Below are 17,583 nucleotides of genomic sequence, written 5' to 3' on the forward strand. Positions count from 1 at the left end.
ATAAATAAAATCTTAAAAAAAAAAAAATTTATACACTGCCTCAAAGCAATCAGCAGCATAAGTAAAAGAAGTAAAGGAAGAAATTTGGGTAAAAAGAAAATTAAAATAGGATAAAATGAAGCCTTAGGTGAGGACCATACCCTGAACTCAGGCTCTACACTTGAAAGACATGTACTCTTGTCAGAGTGAGTCTAATACTGGTGTGGCTCTGAATTTCTAGCAGCTAAAGCACAAAGAAAGCCAGACTTGAGACTTGGTGCACAGTTCATAGGCCACACAGTCAAGCCAACTGGTGGCTATAAGTTGTAGCCAGAGAGATTTTCCCAAGGGCCCACGTGGAAGGAACACTCCTGAGGGGGTATACCACATCTTCATAAAACATGGCCCACTGCCTATGGAATATGTTCATGGGGCTTTTTCTTACGGTAGTCACGTTCTAGGTCACTGCTTTGCTCATCCATTCATTCTGCGAACATTTACTGAGTGCCTGCTGTGTACAAGGCCCAGAGTGAGAAAAACGACTGACCATCCCTGCCCTCAAGGAGTTTCTTGTTAATTGGTGGAGATGGACACCAGTCAGTCACATCGATAAATGTGAAGTTACAGCCCTGGGAAGTGCCGCAGAGGTAATGTGTAGCACCAGGAAAGCACAGAAGAGCCCCTCCCCCCCCCCCAGCTAGCATGGACCTCTACTCCTACCCCGCCCCCACCTCCGACAGCAGCACCTCCATCTACCTCACTGCCCGGCTGGCCGCAAACCCCGGGAGCCGTCCTCCCTGCTCTTCCTGTCTTCCAGCTGAGGCACCGTCCTCTATCTGCCAGACTCTGCACTACCCTCCTCACGGGGCTGTCTGCTTCCCCCCTCACCCTGTGCAGTCTGTCTTCCACACAGCAGCGCAGGGAACTTCTCGGGCCATCCAGTCACGTCACAGCCCTGCCCTCAGCCTCCAATACCGACCTGGCTCACACAGAGGAATCCAGTTTTTCTCATGGCACTGTAGGGTCTCCCTGCCTCTTAACCTTCCCAGCTTCATCTCTTGACACCATCCCGTTACTCTCTCAGCTCTAGACTCACAGGCCCTGACTGTTCCCCACACACGTAAGCAACATACCCACCTCAGGACCTTTGCACTCACCCTTCCATCTGCCTCCAATGCTCTCCCCCTCGAATACCCTCACAGTGGCTCCCTTACTTCGTTTAGGTTCTATACCTGAACGAGGTATCTTCCCATTGGGAGGCTTTCACTGGCCATCTGTCTAAAAGAGCAGCTCTCCTCTCTTCTCTCTGTCTCCTTGCCCTGCTTTGCTTTGCTTCTGAGCATCCATCACCACTTGACAATATATTGCATATCTGTTTCCTTTGAGATTCTGTCTACCTCACTGGCGCATGAACTCCATGAGGGCAGGGACTTTTATGCCTTATTCCTTGCTGTATCCTCGGTGGTTCACACGATGCCGTGCACGTAGTAGGCAGTCAGTACCCGTGAGCTGGATTAACAAGGGGTGGTTGTATCAAGGAGAGCTGCTCTGAGCTGAGGGTTGAAGAAAGAAGGGTGGCCTAGCTGAGGAGAGGAGAATGTCCCGGGCAGAAGAGCGTGTGCACAGGCCACCTGTGTGTGGCGGGGCTGTGGTACAGATAGGGCCCCGCAGAAAGGCCAGTGTGGCCCCAGCGTGTTGTGAGCCACAGCTGAGGTCGTCTGCAGGGGCTGAGGCCCAGGTGAGGGTGTGGGCCTGGAGCTTGTGAAAGCGCGGCGTTAAGCAGGGGAGCCACGCGGGCAGACAGGCGTTTAAACAGATTCTGTAACAGCCTCCTTGAGAGTGCCCAGTGCCCCTGTGCCCCATACCACAGCGCATCATCCCCTCCCAGCCGGAGACCCTCAGGAAAACAAACTCAGGAGAGGTTAAATGCGGAGGGAGATGGCAGAGCCTTCCCCAGAGTCCAGAATTCACAGCAGTGACAGGTGGCTTTGGAGTACCATGAAAGAGAACATTTCCCAGTTTCACCTGACGCACCGAGAAGCAGAAGGCAGGGCCTGCTGTCACAGCTTCCAGCCGTCACCATGGGAAGAGTCCTCCAGAAGAGCGTCGTGTAGACGATGGAACAAGGCACAAGCGACTTAGAAGTAGCGTGCTTGGGGCCTTGGTGGCCACCATAGGGGGCCCCCTAGATTTGGGGGCAGGGAGAAGGAAACGTGGAAGAGTGCATTCTGAGGTTCAGAGGGCTCCCTCGGGGCGCTGCACTCAGCACTGTCCTCCCCTGTGTTTCCATGCCAGCCCTGTGAGCCCAGACATCATACTGCCTGTCTCCAGCTGATGGAGCCACCAGGCACAAAGATACAGCCTCCTTTGGGTGTGCATCTGGGGGCCTGGGGGTCCTCCCTTTTTTTCTGTAGCCACAGAAGCTAGAAGGCCCCTAGCACTGTCTAGATTCTTCCTGCCACCGTTCCCAAGTTCCAGAGGGGTGAGACCACCCTCCAGAAGAGAACCGGGGATTCTGGCTTCCTCATAGCCACTGGCAACCCTGATTTCCTGTTTCTTTTTTTATTTCTGCCTCAGATATTCTCCCAGGAGTACATCAACCTCTTGCTGTCCATGTATTTCTTCGTGTTGGGGATCCTGGCCCTGTCCCACACCATCAGGTCAGAAGGCATCTCTGCAGCATTTGAAGCAGCTTTCTCAGGAGCCAGTACAGGGTCCTGGATGAGAACATGACCTTTGGCGTCATTCAGAGCCAGGTTTGAATCCTGGCTGTAAAACCCGAGGGCAGCTTTCCCCTGGGGTACACCGTGGATGACCTAGAGTAAGAACGATAACCTCTGTGGGACACAGTTTCCTTACAAGGACTGATAAGAGTATCCAGTGGGTGTTTCCCACCACCACAGTTGTTGGGAAAGTTATTTGTGAACGGTAACGTGATGTCACTTGTCACGGTGCTGAGATGGGTAATACCAGCACCACTTGCCAGGTGTCGTAGGCTGCCCTGCACCAGGTGCTAAGCCCAGCTCCTCACACGTGATCTTATTTCCTAATGAGAGAGAGGCCGTATAGTGAGAACTTAGGAGTGCAGCCTCTGGAATTTGATTACCTGAATTTGAATCCAGACTCTGCTACTTAATAGCCCTGTGACTTTGGGCAAGTTACTTAATCTTTCTGGCCTCAATTTCCTCAGCTGAATGTGGAGGAAAATAATCGAACCTTCCTTAGGGGTCATGGGAAAGCTTTTAGCCCAGTATCTGGCATTTAATGTGTCCAGTAACTGTTAACTGTCATTGTTACTATGACTTCCTGTGCTAACCTGCCAGGTAACTTTATGAGGTTAGCTTTTGCTTTTAATCCTCTCTTATCTTTGGAAACTGAAGCTCAAAGAGATTAAGAAATTTGCTAGGATCCCACAATAGATAAGCAGCAGAGCCAAGATTCAAACCCGGATCTGAGTGGCCCCAGAGCCATCTTCCCACTGCCACCCTGCTCAGACCGCCACGTGCTTGTGTCTGTTCAGTGGGGATGCAGGACCAGGCCGGGGACCTCAGGGGCTGCTGCTGTTAGCATCATGGACAGGCCAGTTCTCCATGCATTGTAAATGTTTGGCATTCCCTAGCCCTGCTTACTAAATGGGAGTTGTGTCCCCAGTCCACCCCTAGCTTGTGACTACAGAAGCGTCCCCGGTGTTTCCATCTGGCCCCTTGAGGTGGTACGGTGTCAGGTTGAGAACCACTGACCATGAGGTGGCCAGCAGACCAGGGAGGTTCCCAGAAGGACGGAACACAGCTTACAGTCAGCTTTGAAGGGTGGGAAACCTGAAAGAGGCGCGAAGGAGAGAGGGAAGCTAGGAGCTAGTGAAGGCACAGTCGGGATCTTTCTGCAGTAGTCAGAGAGAAAGCTGGGGAGGAAGTGCCGGGTCTGCTCACAAAAGGCATCGAAAGCCGGGTGAGTTTGGCCTTGTTCCTGTAGGCACGCTGGCAGGACAGTGTGGTACTCAAGAGTGTGGGTTCAAGAGACAGTTGGCCCTGGGACCAAGCCTGGCTCAGCCAGCTCTATAATTTGTGTAAGCTTCTCAAGCCCTCTGAGCGTCAGTTTCTAGAAAACGGAGATACCATGAGCACCTCCTCACTGGGGCGTGGGAAGGATCAAGTGAACCACGGCTATAACATGGCTAGAGCACAGTGCCCAGTGCACCATGAGTTGTGCTTCTGGTCCATGGTCACACAGCTGGGACTGGAATTCTGGTCTTTTGACTGAGTTCAGTGTTGACTTCAACTATACCTGCCCTTTACCCATAAAATCTTGTTCTGGCCATCTTACAAGAATTTTAGTCCAGTCCCCTATCCTAAAAAATGAAGGCGCAGAGAACCTACCTGAGAGCCTGGGACCTAGCAAAATGGTGGCAGACCCAGCCTCAAAGGGCAGAGCTCTCTATCTGATCGATCTGGGGTGGGGTGGGGTGGGATTGGGGGGTAGTCGCCTCCAGGCACTGGAATCCCTCCTTCCCTGTGCTGATTAGGATCCCCCTAATTCTCATCCATCCCACCCCTGCACCTGTGAGAGTCTTGAGATTCCTAGGCCTCCCAGTGGCCCAACCACCACCTCAGAGAACCCAGTGTGTTTTGTCTGTCTTTTAACTAATTCATAATTTTGACTGGTAAAAATTATTGACAGAAATAGAACCAACAGCAACTGAAACTGCACATGGTGAAATATATTGGTGACTAAAACTTAGCAGAAGAACCATTTTCTTGATAAAATAAGAACACAATATTTGACCTGGGAAAATCAGACCTCATAAACACAATTGATGACCATGGGCCGGAGGGATGCTCACCACACAGTGTCAGAACTGTCCTGTGAAAAATTTTATATGGACCAAAAATGGAGGGATGAGAGAAATTGCTTTGACAAATTTATGTGGAAAAGAACTGAATCAGATGCACATAATTTTAGCAAAAAGGAAGGCATAATTTAATCACGTTATTTAGAAAGCTGAGCCAAAAATTAAATTTATTTTTCTCCTTCAGTCAAACTGAGTTTTCTGAAATACTTTTTCAAAGAAAGTCTACAGTGTAGTCAGAATTTCCATGAGCTGTTTATATCCACAAACTTAGAGTCAGACCTCCGTCAGGATCCAAACCAGAGGGTCTGAAGGTGGGATTCAGGGAAGGTGAGGCTCTGAGTGGTTGTGTGACCACTAGGATTCACAGCTGGTAGGGGCAGAGGGGGTTTTGAGCCCAGGTCTGTCTCACTTCCCGGCCCATATTCTTCCCAGTTGGCGAGAGTGGAGGGGAAACAGATTGTAGGGAGTGGGCTGGCCACCCCCTCTCAGCAGTCCTGCGACGATCCCCAGAGGACTGGGGGGACAGACCTGCTTTAGGCCTGGAAGAGCCCAGCCCTGAGCCGAGTCAGCCCCAGGTGGGGATTCTTGTGGATCCTTCCACGCCTGCCCCTATCCCCCAGCCTGCCACCTGCCTTCACCTTGTCAGCCACCAAGACTTACAAGCCCATGCCAGAACCCTTCCTGCCAAGGGAACCTCAGCTTATTTTTATCATCTCTGAGCTCACACCCCATCCAGCTGACCTTTAGAGGGAAAAGGGCCCATAAAGCCAAAATCTGCCACCCCAGGAAGAAAAGGTCAGTTTTATCGACCCTTGCTTTCTACTCCAGGGGAGAAGGGCACCAGGATGTGGTTTCCCAGCAGGAAGCAGTGACCTTTAGGTTTGATGTGAGCCATCGAGGGCCGGAAAGAATCTCTGCCTGCTACAGAAGTTTGCATTCAGAGGCATTCAGCAAGCATTTACCAGCTGCCTCCCAGGCACCAGGCCTGCCGTGGGTGGGGTGAAGGTGATGAGACGACCCCCACTCTCAAGTTCAGGCTCACCAGCCAGGTTGCTTGACTCTTGCCCTCTGTTATCCAGCAGCCCTTCTTTGCTCGGGATAACCAAGTCATCAGTCTGGAGACTTCTTACTTGAAGTCAAGGCGGCAGTTAAGCTTACAGGCTGGGCTGCCAAGCATTCATTGAATCCTCTTAGTAACTAAGAGAAAGATAACTATTGTAGTGTTCCAAATGAGGAAACAGTTGCACAGAACAGTTAAGTAACTTTCCCAAGATCACACAGCTAATCAGTGGCAGAGTCAGGATTTGAATCCAGGAAGTCTGGCTCCAGTCCGTGCCCTGAGCCACTGCGCTCTGCTGGTTCAGAAGCTAAGCATCAAGCTCCTGAGGAAGAGGCCAGCCTACAGTGAAGGGCTTCGCTCCTTGGGCCTTTTCTCTGCCTCTGCCCACACACTCTGGCTTCAGGCTCTCCCAAAAGTGATTCAGCAGACTGAGCTGAAAGTAGCTTCCAGCCTCATCTGTCCCAGCTTCTGCCCCCCACTTCTTCAGAGCCCTCCTGTGGAAGCCCACTCCCAGTTCCATCCTTGTGCCCGCCACACTTGTGTTCACAAAGCTCTCTCATTCGTGCCACAGCCCTGCAGACAGGGAAGCTGTTTGACAAGTGGGGAATCAGACCCTGAAATAGTTCTTAACTCCACATCTTTCTCCAACCCCCAGGGTCTTAGAAAGGGAGCTCCCTTTCCCTGCCTTTACTGCTGTGCCCTGGGTACTCCTTGGCCTGCCTCTGTTTGGGAGCACCATTCTGGATTTGCTCACCTCATCAGTCATTGTCAGTCTGATCCAGTGTTGCCAGATGCTTTTGAGGTCAGGCTCTGGACAGGTGCCAACGCTGAAGGAAGCTCAGAGTTCTTACATCCCTGTTGTGGGTCCAGAGTTGGGCTAAGCCTCTCTCCTGCCTTCTCGCATATCTTCACAGCAACCGTTTGAGACACGTGGTATTGTTATCCCCACATACAGCTGAGGAGACGAGCCACTGAAGTGACTCACCCAGAGCCACACAGCTGGGATATGGCCACTTAGTCTTCTGGGCTGAGCTGCCCCAAGGGCCAGGCTGGGCCAGGAGGCCCTAATGTGCACATCTTTTTCTGAAGGTGATCCAGAAAAGAAAGTTTCTGTTCCCTGCCTGGCCAAAGCATAGAGTATGCTGGGTGATCAGAGACCATTTTTCCAAAGATGAGGCTGAGCCCATCCTGAGCAACAGAGGCCTCATGGAAAGAGTGAATGTGAGGTGCTCCTCCCCACTCCACCCTGGGGCTGTGATTCATCTAGCTGATTGAGTCCAGCTGAGTTTATAAAAAACCCAGGCCTGACAAGTCATGGAGTTAGGGGGTAGGCAGTAACCGTCAGGTCATCTGACTTGATAGGTCTGGAAGAGAGTCGAGGAATACGCCTTCTCAACCAGGGACTCTCATAGAGACCGTGCACGGACCAGGTTTGGCATCAGTTCTTGTTCTAAAACTGCATTTTACATGGAACTCTGGCCCTGCTTTGTGTTTCTTGGGCAATAACCAAGAGGCAGTGCAGAAGCAGTAGGATTCCAGAGACCTATGTTTGAGTCTCAGCTCAGATGGGGAGTCAACCCTGGGCAGTCACTTAGTCTGGGGGCCTCTGTTTCCATCTGGGAAATAGGGCTGATAAGTCCTCCCCATCAGGGCAGCTATGACAGTGCTGGGAGGAAAGAGCTGTGAATGGGTGCTTCTGGGATGGTGTTGGGGCTGCGATTGCCCATGGGGGCCCTGTGTGCCGACCTGCTTTGTCTTTCCTTCCAGCCCCTTCATGAATAAGTTTTTTCCAGCCAACTTCCCAAATCGCCAGTACCAGCTGCTCTTCACGCAGGGCTCTGGGGAGAACAAGGAAGGTCAGTGCTGCCCGCTTTCCCTTGCCTTGGGGATCCCTCACCTCTGTTCCCCTTTGTCTCCAATATAGGGGCTCTCCAGTAGAGCAAGGGATGGAAAAGGTGGGCTCTGGAATCACATTGCCTGGGTTCCCACCCCCGCTCTGCCACTGCCTACAAGGGGGACTCTGGGTGAATGCCTTTACCTCTCCGAGCCTTGGGTGTTTTCGATTTTGTTTCATCTGTAAAATGAAAATGATACATCTAGTACCTCCCTCATAGGCGTGTTGTTAGGACTGGGAGTCAGCGATGAGGGGCGCACTCAGCACACGGCCTGGCTCGCAGTAGCACTCACTAACGTGGGCTGGCGTAGCTCCTTGTATCATACCTGTTTTTAATGTGATGACTCTCCTAAGACTTAGAAAGGGGGTTCTTTAAAAAAAAAAAAAAAAATGAAAACTGTCACCTTGGGGAAATCCTGGGCTTTGGGAGTTCGTTCGGATATGAGTTCTAGTGCTCTAACAGGGTTGGCGGTGGCTCAACCAAATGAAAAGTATTTCTTGCATAAAAGCCTGAGCGTGTGAATGTCTCTCTCTCTCTCACGGGTGCCTGCCACATTCTGCCTTATTCCTAGAGAATGGTGACTTAAAGTCATTCCTTTTTGCATCTCGAGTGCGTCTGTGCCCAAGAGATAATTGTTGAATTTAAAAAAGATAAAAAAGGCTAAGCTTGCACCACAGAGTCTTTAGGGTCCAAGGCTCCATCTCTCTGGTGCTCTGCCACCCGGGTGGCCCTTTAGGCCCAGGATGGTGTACTGTTACCATATCATGGGCCCGTTTAGCTACAGGGCAAGCCAGAAAATGTGGCCATGAGCTGATTGGCTTCATGTCCAATTTAAAAATCAAGGTGCTTCCTGAAACCAATACTATACTATATGTTAACTAATTTGAATTAAAACCAAAAAAAAATTCCCCAGGGTGCTGTTACCACAAAGGAGAGAACAAAAATTGCGGCCAACCAGCAGGCTGTTCCACCCTGGAACCTGAGAGAAATGGCTATGCTCTGTAACCTTGGGCAAGCCCCACCACCTTCCTGGGCTTCCTCACTAGGAAACTTGGAAGTGATGGGAGAATGGCTAAGAGGAGTGTCTACCACAGGGCCCCCCTCAGGAGCATGCAGGGACTCCCTCCTGCTTTTTCTCCAGGCCTCCAGCTCTTACCTTCTTCCTCTTCCTCTTCCTCCTTTGCTGGTGATGTAGGGCTGCCAGCAACCTTCCCGGTTTCTGTTGATGGCAAAGTAGGAAGATTCCTGAATGGACTGGGAGCTGGCTAAAGACCTGGGCCCAGTAGCAGCTGCCATTGACTGAGCACCCACTGTGGGCCAGGCACTGTGCTGAGTGCTTTGTGAGGACCATCTCACTTGCTCCCCAGAGCAGCCCTATCGGGGAGGTGCTGCAGTCCCCTTTTTACAGAGGAAGAGACTGAAGCTCAGAGAGGGAACTGCCTCCCCCAAGGTCACCTGGCTACAAATGCAGAGTCTGTGCTTCCAACACCACGGACCACCTCCCACTGACCCTGTGCCAGGCCTTTGTTCTCTCTGGGCCTCTAGTCCCTCCTCTAGGAAATCGGGGGAGGGGGGTTGCTGGGGAGGCTCTGACAGTGCCCACAGCCATGCCCTCCTCCGTCCAGGGGCTGACAGGTGGGAGGGGCAGCCCCGCCCCGGGGAGTGGACTTACCCGGCCTCTCTGCCCAGAGATCATCAATTATGAGTTTGACGCCAAGGACCTGGTATGCCTGGGCCTGAGCAGCATCGTTGGCGTCTGGTACCTGCTGAGGAAGGTAAGGAGCCAGGGCCTGGGGCAGGATGAGGGGAGCATGGGAGGGGGGCGCGGGGCAGGATGGCCAGACAGCCCATCTCACTCCCACCTTCCCCCAGCACTGGATTGCCAACAATCTCTTTGGCCTGGCCTTCTCCCTTAACGGGGTGGAGCTCCTGCACTTAAACAACGTCAGCACCGGCTGCATCCTGCTAGGCGGGCTCTTCATCTACGATGTCTTCTGGGTGAGTCGGGCTGGGACCCGAAGGGCCCCTTGGCAGGCGCCTGAGTGCCTAAGTTGGTTAAGCATCTGCCTTCGGCTCAGGTTGTGATCCTGGGGTCCTGGGATCCAGCCCTCTATCGGGCTCCCTGTTTATCGAGGAGTCTGCTTCTCCCTCTGTGCTCTCTCTACCTTTCTCAAATAAATAAATAATCTTTTTTTTTTTTTTTTTTTTTTTTTTTTTTAAGGGGGCCTTGCCTCCTCTGTCCCTGTCTCGTGGCAGTCATCTGATGGCCTGGAGGTTGAGACCCCAGAGCAGGTCCTCTCTGGGCCCACTTGCCCTCATCTGTGAAACAAATGAGAGAGCAGATTCCCCAAATGGCTTAGAGCCCACCCTGTGCCCCAGGCCTTCCAGCCACCTCACTTCTTCCTCCCGGTGGTCCCGGCAGAGCTATTCCTTTCCTGTGTCTTCCCAGCAAGCAAGTTGAGACTCCGAGAAGTTCAGGCAGGGGTGGTAATGCTGATGAATGGGCCCAGCGAGGGCACCAGTCTGAGGACAGAGGCTGCTGTTGGCAGCACGCTCTGGCACGCACCAACCCTGGGCGGAGGGACGTGCCATGCTCACTCCCGACAGCCGTCACTGAGGGACCAAGGTCAGCCTGACTTAGGCACCTTTCCCTGGCCTCGGGCAGCCTCTTTGCCCCTTAAGTGGGTGGTGCTAGAGGACTTTATGTCCTAGGAGGGGCAGAGCCCTGAACAAACAGAACACCTGACCTGGGCCATCAGAGGCCCTCTTCCAGCTCCTTCAAATTGCCCTGTTTATTGCCCAGAACCAGGAGCACCATGAGGTGTCCATATGACCAGTATCAGTAGCCACCTAATCTCAGCTTCACATCTGCTTTGGAGCACCTCCTCACTCCCTGCCCCTGTCCCTGTGGATCTCAGGCAACATTGCATCAGGAGTCCCTAGGACAGGGCACCAGGGTGGCTCAGTCAGTTAACTGTCTGACTCTTAGTTTCTGCTCAGGTCATGATCTCAGGGCCTTGAGATCGAGCCCTGCATCAGGCTCCAAGCTCAGAGAGGAGTCTGCTGGAGTTTCTTTCTCTTTCTCTCCCTCTGCCCATCCCCACATTCTCTCTGTCTCTAAAATAAATAAATAAGTCTTAAAAAAAAAAAAAAAATAGGAAAGAAAAGGAGTTCCTAGGACAGTGTTCCTTTCCCACCTGGCCCTCACCTCCCTCCAGACTCCTGTCTTCTCCTCCTAGGTATTTGGCACCAATGTGATGGTGACAGTGGCCAAGTCCTTTGAGGCACCAATAAAATGTAAGTGACCACATCCACCGTGGGGAGCCCCTCCGCTTCTACCTCATGGCCCTTTCCCCCCTTGTGGTCCCTCTTTTGGTTGGTCCCTCTCCCTTGGCTCTTCCCCACACATCTCTTCCTCCTCCAGGCCGTCCATGTCTCCAGCCTGGTTTCCTTCCCCTCCTTGATAGATTCATCTGGCTGTGTTCACGTGCAGTCAGCCTCTGCCCAGGCCCTGGTGTCCTGCCGCTTGGGCCCAGTGTAGTGTGACACGGGATGAGCCAGAGGGGAGCAGGCACGGAGGCGGGCGTCTAACACAGCCTGCGGCGGGGCACGTGGGGGCTCTCCAGGAAAGGGGACTCCACACTGAGGCCCGAAGCCGCTCACTGGGTGCCTTTAGCTGGCACGGTCTGTCCCACGCCCCTCACACGGCTCAGGTTTTGTTCTTCCATGTAGCTACCCGTTGTTGGTAAAGAAGAGAAAATCCAGTGGCCGGCATGTGGGCATCAGTAAGCAGCACAGAAGTGTTGTCATCTCTGTAGCAGGCCCGTGGCAGAGCGCCTCGGCAGCGCCTTACTGACCGTCACCAGTGGGCCCATGAGCCAGGCCCTCCTGCTGGGGAGACAGAGGATCACGATGGACAGGCCTGGGGCGCTGCCCTCCCCAGTGTCTGGGAACAGAGTATTTGAGTTGGCAGCCCCCCGGAACCAAGGGTGTAAAGCAAGGCAGCTCTGCAACAGAACAGATGCTAGGCCGTTTAGAGCAGCAGCTGTTCCCCATGCGCCATGACAGATGGGGCCAGCCAGGGTGCCAGGAAAGCTTTCCTGCAGGATGAACACGTGTTTACCGAGGAAGCAGGGGCAGGGTGGGCCTTTGAAAGAGAGAGCAGGGCTTCGGTAAAGGGCAGAGGCAGGGAAATGCACAGAGGGCCCTGGTAGCAGAGAATCAGGGAGGGAACGTGGCTGAGTTTAGGGGAGCAGCAGAAAAGAGGCCAGATTTGGGAAGCCAAGAGTATCATGCCAGGAAGCCTGGACTGCCCAGTGGGCAGTGAATGAGCCACTGGAAGGCTCTGAAGAAGTCAATGACATGATCATACTTGGGTTCTGGTGTGGGGAGAAGGCCCATCACCCTCCACTGCTAGGCGTAGAGCTCAGGCAGGATAGCAGAGCCCTGTCAGGCTGCCTGGACTGGTATCCCAGATCTGACACTAGCTGGTTGGGTGGCCTTAGGCAAGAGACTTCATTCACCTCTCTGGGCCCTGGTTTTCACATCCACCTCTCAGAATTGAATGGTACTAGGATTGGGAAGATCGAATGCTGAGAACTGTAAATCACTGTGACTATGCATTCGGGGTGGGAAGAAGTGGGTGGGGAAGGGCATCTGTGTGTTCATTAGGGAGGCATAAGCTCACCTAGAACCCCCAGTGTACCTCTGCTTACATAGCATTGGCCAGAGCTGGGTCATGTGGCCACCCCTAACTGGAAGGGAAGTCAGGAATTCAGGGACCAGGGTTGTCCAGATTGTCCCAGCCTTGTGCCACTTGATCCATTCCCTGGGAAAGCTGCCCCACCCAAAGTCAGAACTGGGTTAGTAAAGAAGGCATGGGGTGACAGTTAACAATGTGCAAATCATCTGATTCTCACCACAACTCTATGGGGTCAGTTCTGTTATACCCATTCACAGGTGAGAAAACTAAGGCACAGAGCAGCTAAGTAACCTGTACGAAGTCACAGAGCAGAGCCAAGATTCAGACCCGTGCAGTTTCACTTTGAAGCCCACACCTAACTGCCCTTCTGCTTATAAGGCGCTATGGAGGAGCTCCTGGGTGACTCAGTCGGTTAAGCGTCTGCCTTCAGCTCAGGTCATGATCTCAGGGTCCTGGGATCAAGTCCCGCATCAGGCTTCCTGCTCAGCGGGAAGGGAGCCTGCTTCTCCCTCTTCCTCTGCCCCTCTCCCCCCCTCCCCCCCCGCTTGTATTCTCGCTCGCTCGCTCTCTCTCAAATAAATAATCAAAAAGAAAAAAAACAAGGCGCTATGGATGAGATCCAGTTACGGTCACCTCTTGCCATAACTAGACACAGAGGAGGCATTTCTTTCCATCTGTGTTTATCTAAACAAGTTGGTCAGCATGATTTTTGAGTGAGGGGCTTCAAGTAAGGAGTTTGTAGGAGTGTGGCCTTTTTTCCTTCGGCACATCCAGGAAGGGCCTCCAGCCCAGGCTACCCCTGCTGCAGAGCAAGGGCCACCACCTGCCCCCACCCTGCTGTAGTGAGACGGAAAGCCTATTAGATGTCAGCACTGCGTGGGCTCTTTGGTCTCTTTCATCCATGTGGCTTTCGGGTCAATCCCACTTCACCAGAGGGTTCCATAGCTACCAGAGAGCACTGAAATGGTGTGCTGTGTGAGTCCTAGCTCAGTAAAGGCCGGCAACCTTTGATCTAGATGATCCTAGATTCTTCCCCCTCTAACCCGCTGTGGTTCCAGATGGAGACTTTGCCCTTCAACCTGTCACCATCCTCGTGCCTCCCTGCTCTCCCCCCGCCTTTGTGTGCAGGTGTGTGAGTTTCATGCAACAGAGGTAGGGGGCTGGGAGGCCATCTGAACCTGCCTCTCACCAATGCCTTGCATCCCTGTCTCCCCCCACAGTGGTGTTTCCCCAGGACCTACTGGAGAAGGGCCTCGAAGCGGACAACTTTGCCATGCTGGGACTTGGAGATATCGTCATTCCGGGTGAGTGGGCTGGGGTGGGGGCCACAGTGCAAGTGGTGGAGGGTCCTGAGAGGAGGAGGAGGACGAGTACTGTGATGCAGCCTCGCCACTGGGAACGGGGAAGGGAGAGGCCAGGCAATTCCAGACACCCAGCCCTGGGTCAGCCCAGGGTCGAGCACAGTCATGTGCCAGGCCCTGAGCTGGGCAGCGGGGGAGACAGCAGTGAGCAAGACCATCCTCACAGAGCTTCTGGTCTGACTGAACAGACATTACTCCAGAACAGCGAAATAAGGTGTCTGTGACAGACTGAAATACATTCTGTGAGAAGCGTATCTCGTGAGCCTTCGCACGCGTCCCTGCCCCTTGCCAGTGTTTACGAGTAGTACCAGTATGCCCGAACTGCTAGAATCCCCGTGGTCCTCCTCCCCCGGTCCCAGGGAGAACATGGCTGTGTGTGTGCACGCCTGTACTCTCGGCAAAGGGACGTGGGGTGCACACCTGCTCGTCCACGTGAGCGGACCTCAGAACCGTCTGCATGTGGGTGCTAGTCAGTGCACCTGGGCTCTGGGCACACAGCCCTGGGGGCCCACAGCCTTGCCTGGCCTTGGGGCACCAGCAGCCTAAACTGCCGGGCCAAAGCCTCAGGGCAAAACCAGACTGCTGCTCTGTGGGTCGCTGCCGGGGCTGAGCCTCGGAGGTGTGTATCTGCAGATCCGGGCCTGGTGACAGGTATCCAGAGGGCACACTTGTCCCTGTAGTCCAGGGGCTCAGAGTCCAAGGATGAGAAGCACCCCTGATGCTTGCTTGAAAGAAGAAGTGTGGAACAAATGAAAAGCCAACCTATTTTCCACTCTAAGAAATGATGGCAGTTCTAATATCCTGGGATGGTACAGGCACTTCCGTTGTAACACTTTGATTTCATGTGGCAAAAGGTTTTCTCTTTTACCAGCGAGGAAACTGAGGCTCAGAAGTGAAGGGACTTTTACAACTTCACGCACTGGTAAAGGCCAAGGCCAGGCCCCAGCCCAGGTCTTCCGTCTGCAGAAAAAGCCTTCCCTGTCAGAAATGGGCCATAACAATAATGACAATAAGAGGATGGTGATCACCCCAGCCGCCACGGGTCAGGTGCCTGCTGGGTGCCCGCCACCGTGCTGGCTGCTTCTCCCACGTTGTCACTTTGCTGCTCCTAGCAGCCCAGTGAGGTAAAGGGTATTTCCCTTTTACAGATGAGTAACTGAGGCTCCAGTTCCCAGGCACATGGGGGTATGGCCTTGAACCCGAGACTTTCCATAACTTGCAGTGCTGTGAGGCGGGGAGACGCAGCTCCATCAGACCGAAGAAATCGAGTCCCAGCAAGCAACCAGCTCACTGTGCAGGGCATGGGCTGCCCCAGGCTCCCCCCACCCCCCACACTTCCCCGGTAACCTTGGCGGTCATAGTTCTGGGCTTGGGGCATGCACGGGACACCCCAGCATGTACCTACATATCTAAGTCTTTAAACAATTTCAGTAGTTGAAAGTCCATCGCGCCCTCGGAGCGCCCCAGTGATACTCCTCAAAGAATAGGCTGCTGCAGACCATTGTTTAGAGGACCAGATGCATGATTAGCGGTGAAAGCTCTTAGCAGAGCCCTGAGCCCTGGATGAGTTGGAGAACAGTTGTAGAATTCGGCCACCAGGGGGATGCTGAGTTCCCAGCTTTGTTTCCAGAAAGGCAGCATTTGTCTTCTCTCTCACCCACCCAATCCCTACTCCCACACAGTCTCAAGGTCTTTGGGGAGGACTAACTCCTTTCCCGATTTAAAATCAGTCATATATTGAGGCGCCTGGCTGGCTCATCAGTGGAGCATGCGACTCTTGATCTCAGGGTTGTAGGTTCAAGCTCCACATTGGGTGTACAGATTGCTTAAGGATGGAATCTTTAGAAATAAATAAATAATAAGATAAAATTAGCCCTGTGCTGCCAGTCAGTGCTTCTGATCAGCTAAATGAGATTCAGCCCTTGCCCTGTCTGAGCCCAGAGACCAGTGAGGGAGACAGACACAGATGGTTGTGGTGTGTGAGCAACATGCAGAGGCTGGCCTGGCTGTGTCTCGGGGAGTCTTGGGCTTTTGGGGTGTCTGGGCTGGGATTTGAAGTGCTAGTAGGAGTGCAGTGGGTGGACAGAGTTAATCATCCTCTACTGCGCTCCTGCAGAGCCTCCTGATGGTCTGCTTGGTCCTACGCCTCCCTCTAACCAAGCAATTGCCACACGGGTAGTTTTCAGAATCTGTTTAGGTTGTGTTCCCTTACTTAGGGTAGAGACCCAGTTCCTCCTTGTGCCCCACGGCCCTGCATAGCTGGTCCATCCCCTTCATCTCCTGCTCTGGGCTGCAACCTTCCCGGCTCCTTGACCCAGGCCACACCCAAGACCCTCTTCCCTCAGGACCTTTGCATGCGCTGTTCCCTCTGCCTGGCAAGTGTCACTTCCTAAAGAAGCCCTTCTTCCTCTTCCCCTCCACTCCCCCTAGCCTGGCATATCCTGGGATATACCTTCCCATGACACAGAAAGCACCCTGTCACAGTTAGGATCTTATATTGAGTTTTGTTCCTGTTTGATCAGCATGTCTGCCTGCTTTCGCCTTGGTTGAGCTCTGTGGGTGCAGTGATTTTGGTCCCTGTTGTCCTACAGTGCCTGGTACTTAGACACACTGGGCCCAGTGTGACACAGTATGGTGCTATGAGGTGCCAGGTCAGTGTGGTCCCAGACCAAAGCAAACTCCTGGGAGCTTCTCATTGTTCTGGGAGGCCTGATGCTAGAGAGACGGGATTTCTGCTGGTAGTTGGCAGTGTTGGCCTCCAGTGATTGCTCCAAGACTGGGAACACCAGGTTGCATGTTAGTTCACTACCCCGCCCCTCCCCATCCCAGGCAGGGGACTCCGTCCCCAGGCCTTCCTGAGGTGCGGGCTTTCCTGGCACCGTCTAACCCTGGCTCTCTGCCCACAGGGATCTTCATTGCCTTGCTGCTACGGTTTGACATCAGGTAAGCTACTTGGAAACTCTAGCCCTCAAGCTCCATGAGTGAGGAGCCTTCCCTGGGCAGGCTACTCCAGGGGTTCCTTGGTGGCTTTCAGGAGCCCGGAGGAGGTGACCTGCGATCAGACCCTCCACCTCTGCAGCAGCCAGTGCAATTCTGATTTATCTGCACTTTGAAGTTCTGAGTGTTCAAAGACCCTGTGGCCAAAAGGAAAAAGGGATCACACTCCCAAGAGATTTAAACCCAGAAGGTCCTAGTGGTACTCATAGTGCTTTCTCACTGCGTGACCTTGGCAAGTGATCTGACCTTTCTGGGCTAAGGTTTTTCATTCTTCACTTTGTGGTAAACAAGAGCTCCGACCTCGGCATTACCAAGAAAACCTGGAGGGAGCGCTGAGCACAGGGCCACAGGGAGACCCAGCTGCAGTCCAGTCGTCATCGTGCATTATCAGCCCAGGCTCAGGTCACTGTGTCCCAGCTGCTCTGGCTGCTCCCCGCGCTCCCCTCACTCAGACTTGTGCAGTCCACTGTGGAACGTGAGCACAGGGAGGGAAGGGGGCCAGCTCCAGCCACCACTTCCAACAGAAAAGGTTGCACTGTTAGCGCAGCTGAGCGTGCCACCAGAAGGTGGCGCTGTCTTCCCAGTGGAAGGTTCGCAGTAAGTGCACTGAATTTCAAGGTGGTTTGTGAACTTTTTTTTTTTTTTTAAAGATTTTATTTATTTATTCATTTGAGAGAGCAAGAATGAGAGAGAGAGAGAGCACATGAGAGGGGGCAGGGTCAGGGAGAAGCAGACTCCCT

General features: G+C 53.2%; 1 protein-coding gene across 12 annotated transcripts in view; it reads left to right on the top strand.

The window, feature by feature from the left end:
- Positions 1-17,583, top strand: part of HM13 (histocompatibility minor 13) — a 41,397-nt gene that overhangs the window by 12,717 nt on the left and 11,097 nt on the right. For 8 of the 12 annotated variants that reach the window (XR_004301213.1, XM_032419472.1, XM_032419475.1 and 5 more), the window contains 7 exons: positions 2,557-2,639; positions 7,656-7,744; positions 9,419-9,558; positions 9,656-9,781; positions 11,023-11,080; positions 13,706-13,789; positions 16,753-16,789. Coding sequence is in view for 10 of the 12 variants with exons in the window: in XM_032419472.1 (XP_032275363.1) it covers positions 2,557-2,639; positions 7,656-7,744; positions 9,419-9,558; positions 9,656-9,781; positions 11,023-11,080; positions 13,706-13,789; positions 16,753-16,789 (617 nt within the window). In the remaining 2 variants the exon portion in view is untranslated. The remainder of the gene's footprint in view (positions 1-2,556; positions 2,640-7,655; positions 7,745-9,418; positions 9,559-9,655; positions 9,782-11,022; positions 11,081-13,705; positions 13,790-16,752; positions 16,790-17,583) is intronic. The other 4 variants (XR_004301214.1, XM_032419473.1, XM_032419476.1 and 1 more) reach the window with 1 other exon arrangement.

This window comes from Phoca vitulina, unplaced genomic scaffold (genome assembly GCF_004348235.1).
Source record: "Phoca vitulina isolate PV1807 unplaced genomic scaffold, GSC_HSeal_1.0 scaffold22, whole genome shotgun sequence".
Classification (NCBI taxonomy): Eukaryota; Metazoa; Chordata; class Mammalia; order Carnivora; family Phocidae; genus Phoca; species Phoca vitulina.